The sequence below is a fragment of the Hyaena hyaena genome, unplaced genomic scaffold (assembly GCF_003009895.1).
Source record: "Hyaena hyaena isolate Hyena2069 unplaced genomic scaffold, ASM300989v1 scaffold_9, whole genome shotgun sequence".
NCBI lineage: Eukaryota > Metazoa > Chordata > Mammalia > Carnivora > Hyaenidae > Hyaena > Hyaena hyaena.
This window is the reverse complement of record NW_024080641.1, coordinates 3051949-3068978: the sequence shown is the minus strand read 5'-3', so window position 1 is coordinate 3068978 and position 17030 is coordinate 3051949. Positions and strand designations below refer to the sequence as shown.

The 17030-nt window shown below is 50.8% G+C and overlaps 1 protein-coding gene across 4 annotated transcripts; it reads left to right on the top strand.

Moving 5' to 3' along the window:
• The first annotated feature begins 3179 nt into the window (after window positions 1-3179).
• C5AR2 (complement component 5a receptor 2) lies at window positions 3180-12458 on the top strand. 4 transcript variants are annotated; one of them, XM_039248739.1, is made up of 2 exons: window positions 3180-4207; window positions 10682-12458. In XM_039248739.1, exons 1-2 carry the CDS (start codon window positions 4184-4186, stop codon window positions 11708-11710), a joined length of 1053 nt encoding a protein of 350 aa, XP_039104670.1. In that variant the 5' UTR covers window positions 3180-4183; the 3' UTR covers window positions 11711-12458. The 4 variants fall into 4 exon arrangements, with proteins under 4 accessions (XP_039104670.1, XP_039104678.1, XP_039104662.1 ...); XM_039248747.1 differs by having other exon boundaries at window positions 3184-3205; XM_039248731.1 differs by lacking the exon at window positions 3180-4207 and adding an exon at window positions 7743-8111.
• The last annotated feature ends 4572 nt before the right edge of the window (window positions 12459-17030 follow it).

Sequence of the window (17030 nt, the reverse complement as noted above, 5' to 3'; positions counted from 1 at the left end):
GAAGTCCTGCTTGACTTCCTCCTCTGCCTCCCCTCCCCCCTTCCCTCTCCCCTCGTTCTCTCTTTGTTCCTAGCCAGCGGCCAGCTTTCCCAGTTTGGGGGAGTCGGCTGCAGGCGGTGAGGTCTTTGCCTCCCTCTGATCTGGGAAGGAGATGTCATCCCAGGAGCTGGGGCCCCCGCAACTGTCTTCTCGAATCACCTGGAGTTTAACGAGTGCGATCCAGGTGGCTTCTCTGAGGTGCTGGGCCGCCCTGCCCAGGAGGGAAGTGGGCCGAAGGGCTGGGCCATTGCCAAATCTGGGGCTCGGGGGATCTGCTGGGCTCAACAAGTTCTGAAGAGGAAGTGGTGGGGAAAGGAAATGGATGATTCGGTTTGGCTGAGCTGGCTCTGTCCATCCCCCGTCCCCTGCCAGTCAGCACCACCAAGTCCCCCGGCACCCACCCCCAGATTCCTCAGACTGGGCTCCCCAAGGCCCGGGGCAAAGCCTCCTCCCTGCACCTGTGCCATGTGACCTTCCCCCCCCCCCCGCAGCACCACACGTCTACCCCCCAGGTAGGTATTGCTCAGATTAGCGTCAGCTCATAGGAGCCCAGTGTGAGCCACACGCGTGATCGTACGTTCTGTTCAGTGGCCGGGCACGGGGCAAGCAAAGAGAGACAGAAAGAATCAGATACAATTAATTTGAATGTTATTTATATTTTAAAATGTTTATTCATTTGTTTTGAGAAAGAGAGAGAGAGAGAGAGAGAGCTTGTGTGTGAGCAGGGGAGGGGCAGAGAGAGAGGGAATTCCAAGTAGGCTCTTGCTGTCAGAACAGAACCCAACTTGGGGCTCCACCCCGTGAACCGTAGGATCATGACCTGAGCCAAAATCAAGAGTCAGACACTTAACGGGCTGAGCCGCCCAGACTCAGGGCTTTTGGAGCTCTTTCCGTCTGGGATTCAAATAGTCTGCGACTAAATCTGTCAGATACCTTGGGCCAAATAGCTTATGATTCCGATGTTGTAAGAGTCAGTGATTCCAACACTTCAGTCTTTGACATAGACCAGGGGTCAGCAAACTCCAGCCTCGGGGCCATATCCGGCCCACTGCTTGTTTCTGTAAGTAAAGTTTTATTGAAACACAGCTATGTCCATTTGGTCTGTGGCCACTTTCAATCTACCAAGGCAGACTGAATAGTTGTGGCAGAGGCCACAAGTGCCCTTGCGACCAGCAGACACTAAAATATTATTCCTTTCCTGAAGAAGTTTGCTGACACTTGATGTAAATGTTCAATGATTCTAAGATGGATGGTGACTTTAGAGATAGACATTCATTTGATTGTTGTTCTTTTCAGCTTATGCATGTTACCTGCGCTCTTTCACGTGCATCAGATATCACGTCACAATATCCATTGTTTGAAACACACTCGTTTCCCCATCTTAGGCATTCACCCTTTCTGGCTTCTATAATTGTGTTAGGTTGGGGTACCTGGCTGGCATCATGGGTAGAGCCTGCGACTCTTGATCTCGGGGTTGTGTGTTCGAGCCCCACGTTGGGAGTAGAAATTACTTAAAAATAAAATCTTTAGGGGTGCCTGGCTGTCTCAGTTGGTTAAACGTCCAACTTCAGCTCAGATGATCTCACAGTCTGTGGGTTCAAACCTCACGTCGGGCTCTGTGCTGACAGCTCAGAGCCTGGAGCCTGCTTCCGATTCTGTGTCTCCCCTTCTCTCTGCCTCTCCCCTGCTCATGCTCTGTGTCTGTTTCTCAATAATAAATAAATATTTAAAAAATAAAAAAATTAAATCTTTAAATAAATAAGTGAATTTAAAACATCATGTTAGGTTGAACTCTGTGAAATTGCCAAACTTCATCCCATTTGGGGTTGAGGGGGTGTTGACAGCTTATTATTTGCTATTTTAAAAAATCGCAAAATACAAGTCACGTAAAAATCACCATTAATGGTCTGGTTCCAGAACATTTTCGTCACCTCCAAAGGAGCCCTTCCCTGCCCCCCAGCCCCTGGCAACCGCTAACCTGCTTTCTCACTACAGATTTGTTGAAACACAACCTATTTTGACCCGCAACATGGCAATTTCCTATGTCAACTTAACCTTTTTCTTTTATGTTTATTCATTTTTGAGTGAGAGAGAGAGGGAGGGGCAGAGAGAGAAGGAGAGACAGAACCCCAAGCAGGCTCCACGCTGCCATGGCAGAGCCCGACGCGGGGCTCGAACTCACGAACCGTGAGATCACGACCTGAGCCGAAGTCGAGTCTGATGCTTACCCGACCGAGCCGCCCAGATGCCCTGCTCAACTTAACCTTCTAAAGTGTCCTGCTTCTAGCTCCCCTGTGTTGAGGGGCTGGTACTTGGCATCTGGTGGGCCGGCTGTTAAAAGGAACCCCACCCCCAGAATGGCCCCTCACTTTTTATAAATCTGTGTTCCCCACTCCTTCATTCCTCGCCCCTGGCCTTCTGCAGCCTGTGGAGACACTGCCCTCGCTCACCGCACCCCTCACGCCCCCAGCAGACAGCCCCCGATGCCAGGGACACCAGAAAACCCCAGCCCCCCAGATCTGTGCACCGGAGACCAGCAGTGGAGCGTACCAGGATGTAATGATGTGAGCGGCTGATAACAGACAGTCCTGGGTCTTTTCTGACCAGGATGGACTCCCACAGGATGTGGGAGATGAGGAGGCCTCCCGGAGCAAGCCAGGAGGGGAAGGAGGGGACGTCTGTCTCTTGGGGGGGGGGCTGGGGCCACGACAAGGTTTGGCAAGACACGGTCACCCAGGGAGGGGCCGGGAGACGCCCCAAGTCACAGAGTGAGTTCCATGCAGTCTGTTGACTCAGAACAACTTCCTCTCTAACAACCGGATTTTATTCTCTAAACAACAGCCGAAGAAACGTAAATACGTTGCTTCCACCCCTAAAGCGCACGCACTTGCACTCGCACTCGGGGAGAAGTACAAACACACAAAACTGCTGAATAGGGGCTCTGAGATCAGAGAGGCACTTCCTCTTGCTAAGGTTGTTGTTTTTTTTTTTAATGTTTATTTATTTCTGAGACAGAGACAGAGCTATACACACGGAATCTGAAGCTGTCAGCACAGAGCCCAATGCGGGGCTCGAACCCACGAGCTGTGAGATCACGCCCTGAGCCAAAGCCAGATGTGTAACCGACCAAGCCGCCCAGGCGCCCCAAAGCCTCCGTTCTTACAATGTAAAATTTTAAGAATTTCTGTTACTGTCTTTCTGTTGTTGCTGATTTGCCAGGTGTGCAGCCATATCCGATGCGCCGGGCACTGTTGTATCCGTATGGGTTTTAAATCTCTTTGCCCCCTTTCTTGCTTGCTGCAGAAAGTCCACCGCACAGGTGAGGAAACTGAGGCTCGGAGAGGCAGGGGCCCCCAAACTCCTTAGCAGAGGACCTGGAATACGGATCTCGTCTGTCATTCCGGCTCTCACGCCCACATTCTCAGCCTCTGCGGCTGTGCTGGGAGGGAGGCTCAGGACGGCAATGGTCTCCACCTTCCCATTTTAAAGATGGAAAACTGAGGCTCACAGGAGGGATAGGATTTGTTTGCATTTTGGCTGCTCTGAGCCCTCAGGCCCTATGGTTGGTGGTCTCGGGCTTTTTGTGGAGACCGAGACCCTGAGCTGTCCCGCTCGGTACACAGAAGGCGGGAGGCAAGTTGATCTGTCCCTCTGGGCTCTGCAGAGGGAAGGAGAGAGGGGCTGGGCACACGGCTGGAGGCTGGGAGGTGGGGAGGTGGGGAGCGGCCCTGAGTGCCTGGGCCAGGCCCAGATGCCCCCCTAGGCCCCGAAGGTGAAACCACATACAGGTGTGGCTTCCAGGAATCGGTGACTGGTGACCGTGACCCTGGGGTTGGTGACGCTGGGTCAGCCCTCCGCCCACCCAAGCTCTCTCCGCCTTTATGTGCTGCCCGGTAATTTTGGGATGTGTGAGTCATGGGAAGAGTACAGGACAAACACACCCGGAGAGCAGACGAAGCCACTCCTGTCCTCCCTGGTGATGGAGATCTGCTGGGGCCTGTGAGTGGCAGTGTCCAGCGGCATCCCGTAGGAGCCCTCGGCCAAGGCGACAGGCTGCCAGGAAGCCACCGGCTGCCAGACACCCAGAGAGGCCCCAGACCTCCCGGGTCCTGGCTGTGAGCCCAGCTCGTGGCATCTGGTCGAGATGAGGACCCTCTTACAGGAGACGGTAAGGACAGAGGGAAGGTGGGGAGGGCGGCCTTTCGGACGCATTACTTTCAGAAGCTGGGCCTCGGTCCTAGGATTCGAGAGATGCAATCTTATCACCTCCCCGTTGCAATTCCAGAGTCTTGGACTTGACTCAGGCAGCCCAACAGAAAAGCTTGGGGCAAAGGACCCACAAATCTGTCACACTCAGATGTAGAGGAAACGGTCATTCTTTTTTCTTTCCTTTTCTTTTTTTTAAATCTTTATTTATTTATTTATTTTATTTTTTTGTTTTTATTTATTTCTAGGAGAGAGAGAGAGAGAGAGCGTGAGCAGGGGAGGGTCAGAGAGAGAGGGAGTCACAGACTGAAACAGGCTCCAGGCTCTGAGCTGGCAGTCAGCACAGAGCCCCACGTGGGGCTCGAACCCACGAACCGCGAGATCATGACCTAAGCGAAAGTCAGACGCTTAACCGACTAAGCTACCCAGGCGCCCCCCAAATCTTTATTTATTTTTAAGAGAGAGAGACAGAGCATGAGCTCACGAACAATGAGATCGTGACCTGAGCCGAAGTTGGACGCTTAACCGACCGAGCCCCCCAGGCGCCCCAGGAATAGTCATTCTTCAACCTCCAGGATCCTGTGCAGTGTCTGGGGAACCCACCAAGTGGCAATGTGTCCAGTGACCTAGCCCTTTGACTCAGCCATCCCACTTCTTAAGGAAGAGTCTTTAACTTTATTTTCATGTAAAACATATGCACCCAGGGGTGCCTAGTGTTAAGTGTCTGACTTCAGCTCAAGTCATGATCTCACGGTTCGAGCCCCGCATCAGGCTCTGTGCTGACGGCTCAGAGCCTAGAGCCTGCTTCAGATTCTGTGTCTCCCTCTCTCTCTGCCCCTCCCCTGCTCACTCTCTCTCTCTCTTTCTCTCTCTCTCTCTCTCAGAAATAAATAAAACATTAAAAAAAAACAACACAAAAAACATATGCACCTAACAGTGGGCACGTCAGAACCATGGCTCTGTGTCTCTCCATGAACCAAGCTTGTACAGGTACTGAGCACCTGGGTCAAGAAACAGCACAGTCCCGAGGCGCCTGGGGGGCTCAGTTGGTTGAGCGTCAGACTCTGGATCTCAGCTCAGGCGATGATCTCCCTGTTTGTGAGATCGAGCCCCGCGTTGGGCAACTCGCTGAGCATGAAGCCTGCTTAAGAGTCTCTGTTTTCGTCTCTCTCTGCCTCTCCTCCCTCTCACAATTAAAGGAAAAAAACGTTTTATGTTTATATACTTTGAGAGAGACAGAGACAATGTGAGTGGGAGAGGGGCAGAGAGATGTGGGGGGTGGGGGAGACAGAGAATCCCAAGCAGGCTCTGCACGGTCAGCCCAGAGCCCGATACGGGGCTCAAACTCATGAAACCACAAGATCATGACTGGAGCCAAAAATGAGAGTCGGACGCTTAACCAACTGAGCCCCCTGGACGCCCCTCAAAAAAAGAAATATTAAAAATAAAAAAAGAAATAGCACAATCCCGGTCCTGAAGGGCTCTCCTCCTGCTTCCCCAATCAGTACCCGCCCCCCCCAGAATTCTTCTGCTCGTTTTTGAACTTTGTCAGAACGATACCACTCAGTCAACTGTCCTGTGCGTCTACCTGGATCTCTCCCCTCAGCCGCATGTGTATGAGATCCGTCCACCTTTGCGCATGTGGTTTGTTCATTTTCATTGTTCTAGAACATTCGACCGCATGAATATACCCAGCTCTGTTTATTTGCTCCGCTGTGGGTGACTACTTGGGCGGTTTGTCCATCACGGGCTGCTGTCAACATGTCTCTTCAGGCACATGAAGCATATGTGGGCTTCTCTGGGGGCCGGGGGGTTAGGTGTCCCATGTTGGGTTTCAGTCGCTTCTGCCCCGTGGTCCCCCGGGCAGAACGACTGGCTGATTTACAAGCCCGCACATGCCAAGAGCACTCACGCAGGTGCTCGGGATCTCAAGGAACCAGAAGAAAGCAGAGTAGCCCCTTCGCTTCTCTGTGCCTCAGTTTCCCTCTTCATTCTTTCACTCGCCAAACATCCCCTAAGCACCTGCTGTGGGCCGGTTGCCATTCTAGATGCCGGGGACATTTGGGGCCTGAAGGAGCTGACAGTTTGGGAAACCGGGCATAACAATGGCACGTACCTCATAGGGTCATCATAGGATTATACCTGCTACATAGTAGGTGCTTAATAAATGTTATCTGCTATCTTCATTGTTATAAAGTAATAATAATAATGGTAATTATGTTTTACATGTAGATATAGCTCTGTGAATATAGTTTATTGTACAAAAGATGATAAAATTGTCAGGCTATTCATGATCATCATTAAACACGTCCTTTATTGGGGCGCCTGGGTGGCTCAGTCGGTTAAGTGTCCAAACCTTGGTTTAAGCTCAGGTCACGATTCAGGCTTTGCTGGCAGCACAGAGCCTGCTTTTGATTCTCTCTCTCTCTTTCTCTCTGCCCCTCCTGTGCTCACACACTCTTTCTCTCTCAAATAATACACTTAAAATTTTTTTTTTAAAATGTCCTTTATTTAGTCTAAGGCTGGTTAACGAGCCCGACCCGTCCAGCCACGGGGCCGATTCTGAAGCTACTGTTAGGACAGGGTTGATGTGTGTACAGATAGGGACCCAGATCGAAATCACGTCTCATGAAGATTAAGAGATGAAACAGGGGTGCTGGAAGTTTCCATTTCTGTCTGATATCTGAAAAGGGAAATGCCCAGACTGCTTGAGCTGCCAGCACGCAGAATGTTTTGCAGACTTTAACCAGGAAAAGCTGGGCAGGGTGCGGGTCTTGGGATGGGAGAGAGGGTGCGCGGACCGGCAGCTGACACATGTCACGCGCTCACTGTGGACCAGGCACTGCGTTCAGCTCTTTGCTCTGATTCACTGACTGAAGGCTCACGATACCTCTAAGGTAGGAATATTATTATTCGCGTTTTACAGACAGGGAAGCTGGGGAACAGAGAGGTTAAGTGAGCCGCCCGAGGCCACACAGCTGGTGAGGGTTCGAATTTTTCAGTTTTTTTAAGTGTTTTATTTATTTCTGAGAGAGAGAGAGAGAGAGAGACAGCGTGAGCAGGGGAGAGTCAGAGAGAGAGGGAGACACAGAATCCAAAACAGGCCCGAGGCTCTGAGCTAGCTGTCAGCGCAAAGCCTGACGCGGGGCTCAAACCCACAAACCATGAGATCATGACCTGAGCTGTAGTCGGACACTCAACTGATTGAGCCACCCAGGCACCCCTTAGGGTTCGAATTTTTTTTTTTAAGGTTTTATTATTTTTTTTTTATTTATTTCTAGAGAGAGAGAGAGCGTGAGCAGGGGAGGGTCAGAGAGAGAGGGAGTCACAGACCGAAACAGGCTCCCGGCTCCGAGCTGGCAGTCAGCACAGAGCCCGACGCGGGGCTCGAACCCACGAACCGCGAGATCATGACCTAAGCGAAAGTCGGACGCTTAACCGACTAAGCCACCCAGGCGCCCCTAGGGTTCGAATTTTTAAAGCCCGCACATATTTTACTCTAGTGATGAAAATAATATGCAAACGGTGGGCCAAACTGTGCACGCGCGCGCGCACTCACACACACACACAAGCACACACACACGTACACACACAGTGGCCAGGCCTCTTAGCAGCTAGCTGGCAGGGTGGAGGGGGCAGAAGGCAGTGTCCCAACTTCCCCTCTGCTCTTCCTGTTGCATCAATGCCAGATGGAGCTCGGGGTAGCGCCAGCCAGCCCCTGAGGGTCAGCAGACCCTGCCACAGGGTTACATCACTCTGACCTTATGGGGGACGGCCCACCATCCATCTACCTGAGCCCTTTGTCTGGGCCACGTGATTTACACCCATCAACTCCTCAAGGCCTCACCCCGCCCCAAACTGGTGAGGTAGGTTCACCTCTGTGACTCATTTCTCAGATGAGGAAACTGAGAGAGAAAGCCAGCTGAAACTCAGTTACAGAGCCCGGGTCTGGTCTGGGCCAGGGGCTGCCCTGCCTTCGGAGTCTCCCTGAATCTAAGATTTGGGGGTGAATATAATCTAGGGTCCGGAATTCCGGAGTGGGACTAACACAGTTCAAGCCTCAGCTCTGTTACTTGCTTAGCTGAATGGTCTTTTTTTTTTTTTAATTTTTTAATGTTTTTATTTATTTCTAGGAGAGAGAGAGAGAGAGACAGCGTGAGCAGGGGAGGGTCAGAGAGAGAGGGAGTCACAGACTGAAACAGGCTCCAGGCTCTGAGCTGGAAGTCAGCACAGAGCTTGACGCGGGGCTCGAACCCACGAACCGTGAGATCATGACCTAAGCGAAAGTCGGACGCTTAACCGACTAAGCCACCCAGGCGCCCCAACTTAGCTGAATGGTCTTAAGGAGCTTACTTCTCGGTGCCTCGGTTTTCATGTCTGCAGAGTGGGTATAACAGCAGTAGAATCAGAGGGTTGTTATAAGGATCAAATGATGTAAGGTTTAAGGGTGTTTGGAGCAACGTCCAACACATAACAGAAAGTGTTCGATGGCTTCTACTACTACTACTGCTACTACTAATAGTTATTATTTCTTCTGCTGCACCACTTGGCTTCTCAGCACCTTCCTGCAGGGGAGGGGCGGGGGGGGGAGAAAATGTCCCTGTGATGCCTCCTTGTGGTCCCTCTCCCTTCTTACCTTTCCCTTTCCCTTGCCTACTCCATTCCAGTCACACCAGCGTCCGTCCTCACTGTTTCTTGAACATAACCGGCCATGTTCTCACCTCAGGACCTTTGCACTGGCTGTTTCCTCTGCCTGGAACTCTCTTCTCTCGGATCCCCCCACGGCTCATCCCTCTCGCCTCCTTTATGGCTTTGCTCAAATGTCACCATCTCAGAGAGGCCCTCTTTGATCACTCATTTAAAAACCTCCCTGTGTGATTTTTTTTTTTTTGCCATAGCATTTATCACCTTCTAAGATACTGTATTTGGCTTCTTTTATTCCTTGTGTGACTTATTCCGTCCCTGTCTGACTCTGTCCACCTAGAATGTCAGCTCCAAGAGAAAAGAGGTTTTTATCTGCCTCTTCCCCTGCTGTGCCTTCAGTGCCTGGAACAGATAGCGTACTCAGGGGCTTTCTTGAATGAATGAATGCATGAAATGAATGAATGAATGAATGAATCTCCTTGGAGAATTCACATTCTATTTTTCCTGTTTTCCTAACACTATCATGACCTTACAAAATTGCTCCATCAGGGGGCGTCTGGGGGGGGGCTCAGTCTTTTGAGCGTCTGACTTCCGCTCAGGTCTCGATCTCGAGGTTGGTGAGGTCGAGCCCCACATTGGGGTCACTATTGTCAGCTTATCAGTGCAGAGCCTGCTTTGGATCTTCTGTCTCTCCCTCTCTGTGCCCCTCCCCTGCTTCCTCTCTCTCTCAAAAACAAAACAAATAAAAAACATTTAAAAAACTTAAAATTTGTTCTAGGAGTGTTCTAGAAATGTTCCATCTCAATCTGGGTGCCTGTTACTGGCTGCATTCAGGTCACGAAGCCCTGCGAGCTGTTCCCATGTGTGATGGGCGCACGTTGCTGTCTATATTTATGATCTAGTTTACGTAAACAACGAAATGGCATTTCTCCTGAGGTACCTTTTTGCTGTGCCCAGATTCAATAATATTGGTGAAGAAACACCAAAATCAGCCCTTTTGCTGTGGAAACGTATGAACATTTCTTCCTCTTGATGGGTATTCACATTCCGATATTTTAAACTGTAGAACTGGCCAGTGTCCTAACATTTCATTCCTTGGGTGCTCTAGAATGGCACCCCCTGATAAGATAGCCATTAGCCACGTGTGGCTATTTATATTTAAGTAAAGTTGAAAATGTTGGTGTGTCCCCCCAGGCCCCATTTCAAATTCTCCAGTAGCTGCTGTTGACCGGGTAGCAGTTAACCATGATTATTTATTGAGAAAGAGGGAGAGGGAGAGAGAGTGTGTGTGTGAGTGGGGGAGGGGCAGAGCGAGAGGGGAGAGAGAATCCCAAGCAGGCTCTGCACTGTCAGTGCAGAGCCCAGCGCAGGGCACCCGGGAACCCTGAGATCACGATCTGAGCCGAGGTCCAGAGTCCGTCGCCTCACGGACTGAGCCACTCAGGCGCCACGATCATGATCATGTTGTGACACTGTACTGTTCTAGAATCCCAGGATGCTAAGAAGCCTGCATTCCAACACTGTGATGTTCTGGAACCCCAGGATGCTCGGAGCTAGCGTCCTAACACTTGGGGCGTTCTAGAATTCCAGGGTGCTAACCGGCTGGCGTTCTGACCTTGCACGATTCTCGAAGGCCAACAGGCTTACCCCGCGAGGTCCAAGGTCAGACCGCGGGGCAGTTCCGAGGTCTCAACGTCGGCTGGTTTCCAAGCCGCGGGTGGGGGTCCCACACCCGAGGGTTCCAGGGGCCTGATTGCTCTCCTGACTTTCCACGCCTTTCTCTCCTGTTCAGGTGTCTGGAGCCTGGATGGAGAACGCGACTCTCAGCTACGAGTACGGGGATTACGCGGGGGTTCCGGACCTCCCCGTGGACTGCGTGGACGCCCCCTGCGGCTCCACCCACCCGCTGAGCACCGCCCCGTTCCTGCTCTACGCGGCCGTGTTCCTGGTGGGCGTGCCAGGCAACGCAGTGGTGGCCTGGGTGGCCGGGAGAGAGGCCCGCCGCAGGGCCGGCGCCACCTGGTTCCTCCACCTGGCGGTGGCGGACCTGCTCTGCTGTCTGTCGCTCCCCTTGCTGGCGGTGCCCCTCGCCCTCGGGGGCCACTGGCCGTTCGGGGCGCTGGGCTGTCGGGCCCTGTCGTCGGCCATCCTGCTGTCCATGTACGCCGGCGTGCTTCTCCTGGCCGCTCTCAGCGTAGACCTGTGCCTGGGGGCGCTCAGGCCCGGCTGGGGGGCGGCCGCCGGGCGGGCGCGCGGGGTGCGCGTGGCCTGCGGGGGCGCCTGGGCGGTGGCCGTGCTGCTCACCGCGCCCTCGGCCTTCTATCGCCGGCTGCACCAGGAGCACTTCCCTCGCCGGCTGCAGTGCGTGCTGGACTACGGCGGCTCCGCGGCGGTTGAGAACACAGTGACCGCCACCCGCTTTATCTTCGGCTTCCTGGGCCCGCTGGTGGTGGTGGCCGCCTGCCACGGCGCCCTTCTGTGCCGTGCGGCCCGACACCGCTGGCTGCTGGGCACCGCCGTCGTGGTGGGCTTCTTTGTGTGCTGGGCCCCCTACCACGCGCTGGGGCTGGTCATCACCGTGGCGGCCCCACACTCCAGGCTCCTGGCGCGGGCCCTGCGGGCCGAGCCCCTGGTCACCGGCCTCGCTCTGGCTCACAGCTGCCTCAATCCCATGCTCTTTCTGTATTTCGGGAGGACTCAGCTGCGCAGGTCACTGCCGGCCGCATGTCGCTGGGCCCTGAAAGAGTCGCAGAGCAAGGATGCAAGTGTGGCCAGCAAGAAATCCACCAGCCATGACCTAGTCTCGGAGGCGGAGGTGTAGGCTAGAAGGAGACGGGTTTGTGTTCTTCTGTCCAATTTCACAGCGCTAGCTTCAGGCATGGCTGGATCCAGGGGCTCAATGATATCATCGTTTATTTTCTGTATTCATTCAACATTCATTCGTTATGCACCTGCTATGTGTGAGGGCCTATTATAGGTGCCGAGGAAGTGGCAGTGATGGAAACAGACACCAATCCCTGCCCTCAGGGAGCTGACATTCTAGTGGACGAAGACAGACAACATTCTCATGGACGGAGACAGACAATAAGCAAAGGAAAAGTGAATATGGACTATATCAAGTTGTGATAAATGTTAAGAAATCTACAGGGGACAAAAAGGGCTGAGTGGGGCAGGGATATAGGTCAGCCAGGCAAGACCCGTTGGGTAAGGTGATATTTTAGCCAAGACCTGAGGAAGGGAGGGAGAGGTCATGCTTAAAGCATGCTAAGCACAGGGAGCGGCAAGTACAAAGGCCCTGAGGCACATTGTGCTTGGCATTATTCCAGGAAGATAAAGAGGCCGGTGTGGAGGGAGCAAGAGGGAAAGAAAGTGGGGTGAGACAAAGGGAGGGAGATAGTGGGGGCCGGATTTGAAAGCCTTTCAGGCCCTAGCAAGTGTTTGGGGATCCATGGGAATGTTCTGAGCTGTTTTATCAGCTAAAATACACAAGACCCAATAAATCTGAGTTTCAGGTAAACAATAAGAAAAGGTTTTTTTAGGGGCACCTGGTGGGCTCCGTCAGCGGAGCGTGTGACTCTTGATCTCAGGGTTGTGAGTTCAAGCCCCACACTGGGTGTAAAGATTACTTAAAAATAAAGTCTTTAAAAAACGTTTTTTTAAAAAAGGTTGTTTTTTTTTTTAGCATGAGTATGTCCTGTGCAATATTTGAGACATACTTTAAGAGTTGATTTGTTGTTTACCTGAAATTCAAATTTAAGTGAGCATTCTGTAAATTATTTGTGTATTTATTTTGAGAGAGTGCAAGCGGGGGAGGGGCAGAGAGAGGGAGAGAGAAAGAGAGAATCCCAAGCAGGTTCCGTGCTGTCAGTGCAGAGCCTGCTGTGGGGCTTGATCCCATGAACCATGTGATCATGAGCTGAGCCGAAAACCAAGAGCCAGACCCTTAACCGACTGAGCCACCCAGGCGCCCCTGTAAATTTTTTTTTTTTTAAATCTAAATCAGGCAACCCTCTTCTGAGCAGAGAAATGTCTTGATTTGACTTCGATTTTAACAGGATCCTTCTAGTTGCTGGTGGAGACGGGGCTGTGGGGGAGGGGCGGGGAGGGACACGAGGAGCTATTGCAACAGTGGAGACGACTGTAATAGTCTGAGCAAAAAGTGACAGTGACTTGGGTCAGGGTGAGAGCAGAGGTAGTGAGAAGGTGACATTATGGGTGTATTTTGAAGGAAAGGCTATGTCCGAGCTCCCTGGCTTGGCATTCGAGGCTTCTCCCACCGCTGGACCTGCCTACATTCTAGCTGTTTAGACCCTTGTAGCAGACAGAATAATGGCCCCTAATGAGGTCCACATCCTAATTCCCCTGAGCCTGTGACTATGTGACCTGCAAGAGAAACTTGCGTATGTGATTAAGGATCTTGGGGGCAGGGAGAGTATCCCAGATTATCTGGGTGGGCCCAGGGAATCATGAGGGTCCTTCTCAGAGGGAGGAAGTTGGGGGGGGTCGGTAAAAGTCAGTAGCAAGAGATGTAACAATAGAAGCAGATGGCAGTGACTGGAGACAGAATGTGGCCCCAGAAGGCGCTTGCCGACACCTTGATTTTAGACCTCTGACCTCCAAAACGTATGGAATACATGTGTATGGTTTTAAGTCACTAAATTTGTGATCACTTCTCACAGCAGCCACAGGAAACTCACACAGATCCTCTGAGCTAGATTATCTCATGCATCTGGGCCTCTCCCCCAAGCTGGTGCCATTGCCCAGAATGCCCTTTGCATCTGTGGTGCCCAATCTATTCAAATTCAAATGCATTCAAATACAAAATTCAGTTTCTCAGTTGCACTGGCTTCAATAGCCACAGGTCGCTGGTGGCTACCATATTGTGTGGTGCGGATATTGAACCTTTCCATCACTACTAGTTTTACTAGGCAGGGCTCCTCGAGAATCTCACCTGCTCATGTCTTTTAAGTCCCGAAGTAGTTGAAGTAGTGGCACTTAGATGAAGAGTTATTACTCTAGCACAGCCTCTTACACATAGTTTCTCCTTTACGGCAATTCCTACAACAACACAAGGAAGGAAGCAGAGATGCTTCATTTTATAAGCTGAGGCCCAGAGAGGGGAGGTCATTTGCCCACGATCACACAGCAATGCAATTATAGAGCTGAGATTTGATCCCACGTTCCCTTGACTCCAGTGCCCATGCTCGGAAAGAGAACCCTCTCTGATTCATTCTCCTCCAGATGAGGGGGTAGTGTTCTCTTCTCTGAGTTGAGTTTCTAGAACACAAGTTCCCAGGAAAACTGTGAATTCCCCAATGGGCAACAAGTGCGCCATTTTAATTTTTGTTTCTCTTCCACTCACCCCAGGCCTTAGAAACATCAAAATGATCTTTGTCTACACCCTGTTTTCCAAACAGGCCGTGAGCTCTCCAATGTGATTAGGATCTCTTTCTTCCTGTCTCTGTTTTCTTTATCTGGCACTGTAGGTCCTCAACCATACATATTTTATTGCTGGTGTTTCATTCAGGACTGATATGCATGAGTTATTAAGACCAATATGCCCTTGCAAAATGAATTATGCCCTGTGACAACTTACAGAGCATCATGAAAAGTTAGGGGAAATCCACTGGGGCCAGGTGCCATTTAGGAGAGATTTTCTTTGGCATGTTCATCAAAAGACTTTTGTGGCTTTTGGAATTTATTGTCATTGATTACTGTGTCAGCTTTCCTTTTTTTTGAAAGAAGAATAAATTTCACGTAAGCCTTCAAAGGTATTTCTGTGCTACCGGATCATTAAAAATAATCTTGCTTTTTGTTTTTTATAACATCCCCTTTTCTGTTCTTAATCTTGTTTGTTCTTTGAACACGTTGATTTCCTTATTTCTGATCAGCCAGGTTTTAAACTATTTTTCCAAGAACTAGTTCCAAGTTTTCTAACCCATTCCTAGTGCCGGTATTTTGTGACTCACATCTTGACTTTGTATTTGTTTACTTTCTCCCATTTTTCTTTAAAAATAAATTGTTCTTGGGGCGCCTGGGTGGCTTAGTTGGTTAAGCGTCCGACTTTCACTTAGGTCATGATCTCGCGGTTCGTGGGTTCGAGCCCCGCGTCGGGCTCTGTGCTGACTGCCGGCTCAGAGCCTGGAGCCTGTTTCAATCTGTGACTCCCTCTCTCTCTGACCCTCCCCTGCTCACGCTGTCTCTCTCTCTCTCCTAGAAATAAAACATTAAAAAAAAAATTTAAAAAAAAAATAAAAAAATAAATTGTTCTTTTTTGCAGATTTTAAGAAGTTCTTAGTCAGTTTCTTCCCCTTCTTTTGATAATGACACATGAATTGGCATCTCTGTGTTCAGATTGTTTTCAAAGGTTTATGATTACATCCAACTTCCCTCTTGACCTCCCAACTTGACGTCCAACACATAGCTGACTAATTCACTCGCAGTGAAACTCTGGTTTTCTCTCTGAGCCCTGCCCTCCTATTTTCCTGATCTCAGTTAATGGCAACCGCATATTTCCAGGCACATTAGGGATCCCTGATGGCTCATTCTATTTTAAGATATCCACGGGATCCCGTATGCCTCATTCTACCTTAAGATAGCCACAGAATCCGACTACTCCTTGCCATCCTCTCTGTCATCATCTTGGCCCACAATCTTTACTTTATTGGGTCAGTGGCCCCCCGTGGTCCTCTTTCCTCATCTCAATACCCTGTAGTCTGTTTCTCACCCACGAGCCAGAGGATTCTGTTAAAATCGAAGTCAGATCATGTCTCAGGTCTCTCCTCTGCTCAAATTCCTCTCATGGCTCCCATCTCCCTCAGATGAGAAGCCAAAATCCTCAGCATAGTGTACCCATCTCCCTTCCTTCTTTCCTCACCTCATTCCCTGCTGGTTCCCCCTCCCTCACTGCCTCCACACAAGCCTGCTTGCTGACCTTGGAACTATCAGCTTTGCTGCCATGGAAGTCTCTGCATTTGCTATTTCCTTTACCTCCAGGGAGCTCGCTTGCTGTCTCACGTTGTTTCATCTCTCTGCTCAAATGCTACTTCGTTGGAGGATCCTCTCTGATCACGCTACTTAAAATCACAGCACTCTTGGGGCGCCTGGGTGGCTTAGTCGGCTAAGCGTCCGACTTTCGCTTAGGTCATGATCTTGCGGTTCGTGGGTTCGAGCCCCGCATTGGGCTCTGTGCTGACTGCCAGCTCAGAGCCTGGAGCCTGTTTCAGAGTCTGTGACTCCCTCTCTCTCTGACCCTCCCCTGCTCACGCTCTCTCTCTCTCTCCTAGAAATAAATAAAACATTAAAAAAAATTTTTTAAAAAATCACAGCACTCTTTGCCCCTTTCCTGCTTTGTTTTTTTGTTCACTACTGTATGCTCAGTCAGTGTCTAGAACTGGGTCTAGAACTGAAGGCTGTACCTTCTCAATGGTGATATCTTATGACAGGAGAACATAACAATGAAAGCTCTAACATTTATTGAGTGCCTACTATGTACAGTAGTAAAAAAAAAAGCAATGCATTGCCTTATGTTTACATTTTCACTTACTTTCCCCAACAGTCTTGAAAAGTAGATATTATCCTCATGTTATAAATAGGGAAACTGAGGCTCAAACCCACAATGACTGGGGTACCTAGGACTAGTCATTTAGTCATTCATTCAACAGATATTTACCGACTCTCTGATCCTTGTGGTGGACGCTGGAGAACATGGGACCTATGCGACTTCCAGGGCTGGAATGCCCCCTGCCTTCAAGAGGCTGCGGAGTTGAGCTGATTGATTTATTAGTGCATTGCCAGGGTCAATTTTACGTTAGCAGAATCATGCATTAAAAATTATGAATCATAGTGACTAAATCGCGGGAGCGGTTTAATAGCGTCTGGGCTTCTGTTAGCTTTCTCCCTGGCGTCATGGCATCCCAGGTGCAAGTGACGGTCAAGGGGAGGGTAGAGTGAGCTGGGAGAAGGCGCTTCCAAGTTTCCACTGCGGCTACCACTCGCCCCTAGAGGGCGCAGCGTCACTCCTGGCTCCACTTGCCTAGAGGCGGAGCCGGAGCGTGCTGTGCGCAGGCGCAGAGTGGGTTTTGGACGCTCACAGTTGCGCACCGGCTTCTCTGCCCTCGGCGGGGTGGGGCCGGGCCCTG

Excerpts from the sequence above, each read along its gene's own strand:
- C5AR2 (XM_039248731.1), top strand. The coding sequence starts at position 8,010 with ATGGGGGACGGCCCACCATCCATCTACCTGAGCCCTTTGTCTGGGCCA. Across the intron at positions 8,112-10,681 it reads CCCCGCCCCAAACTGGTGAG|GTGTCTGGAGCCTGGATGGA; the intron begins GTAGGTTCACCT and ends TCTCCTGTTCAG.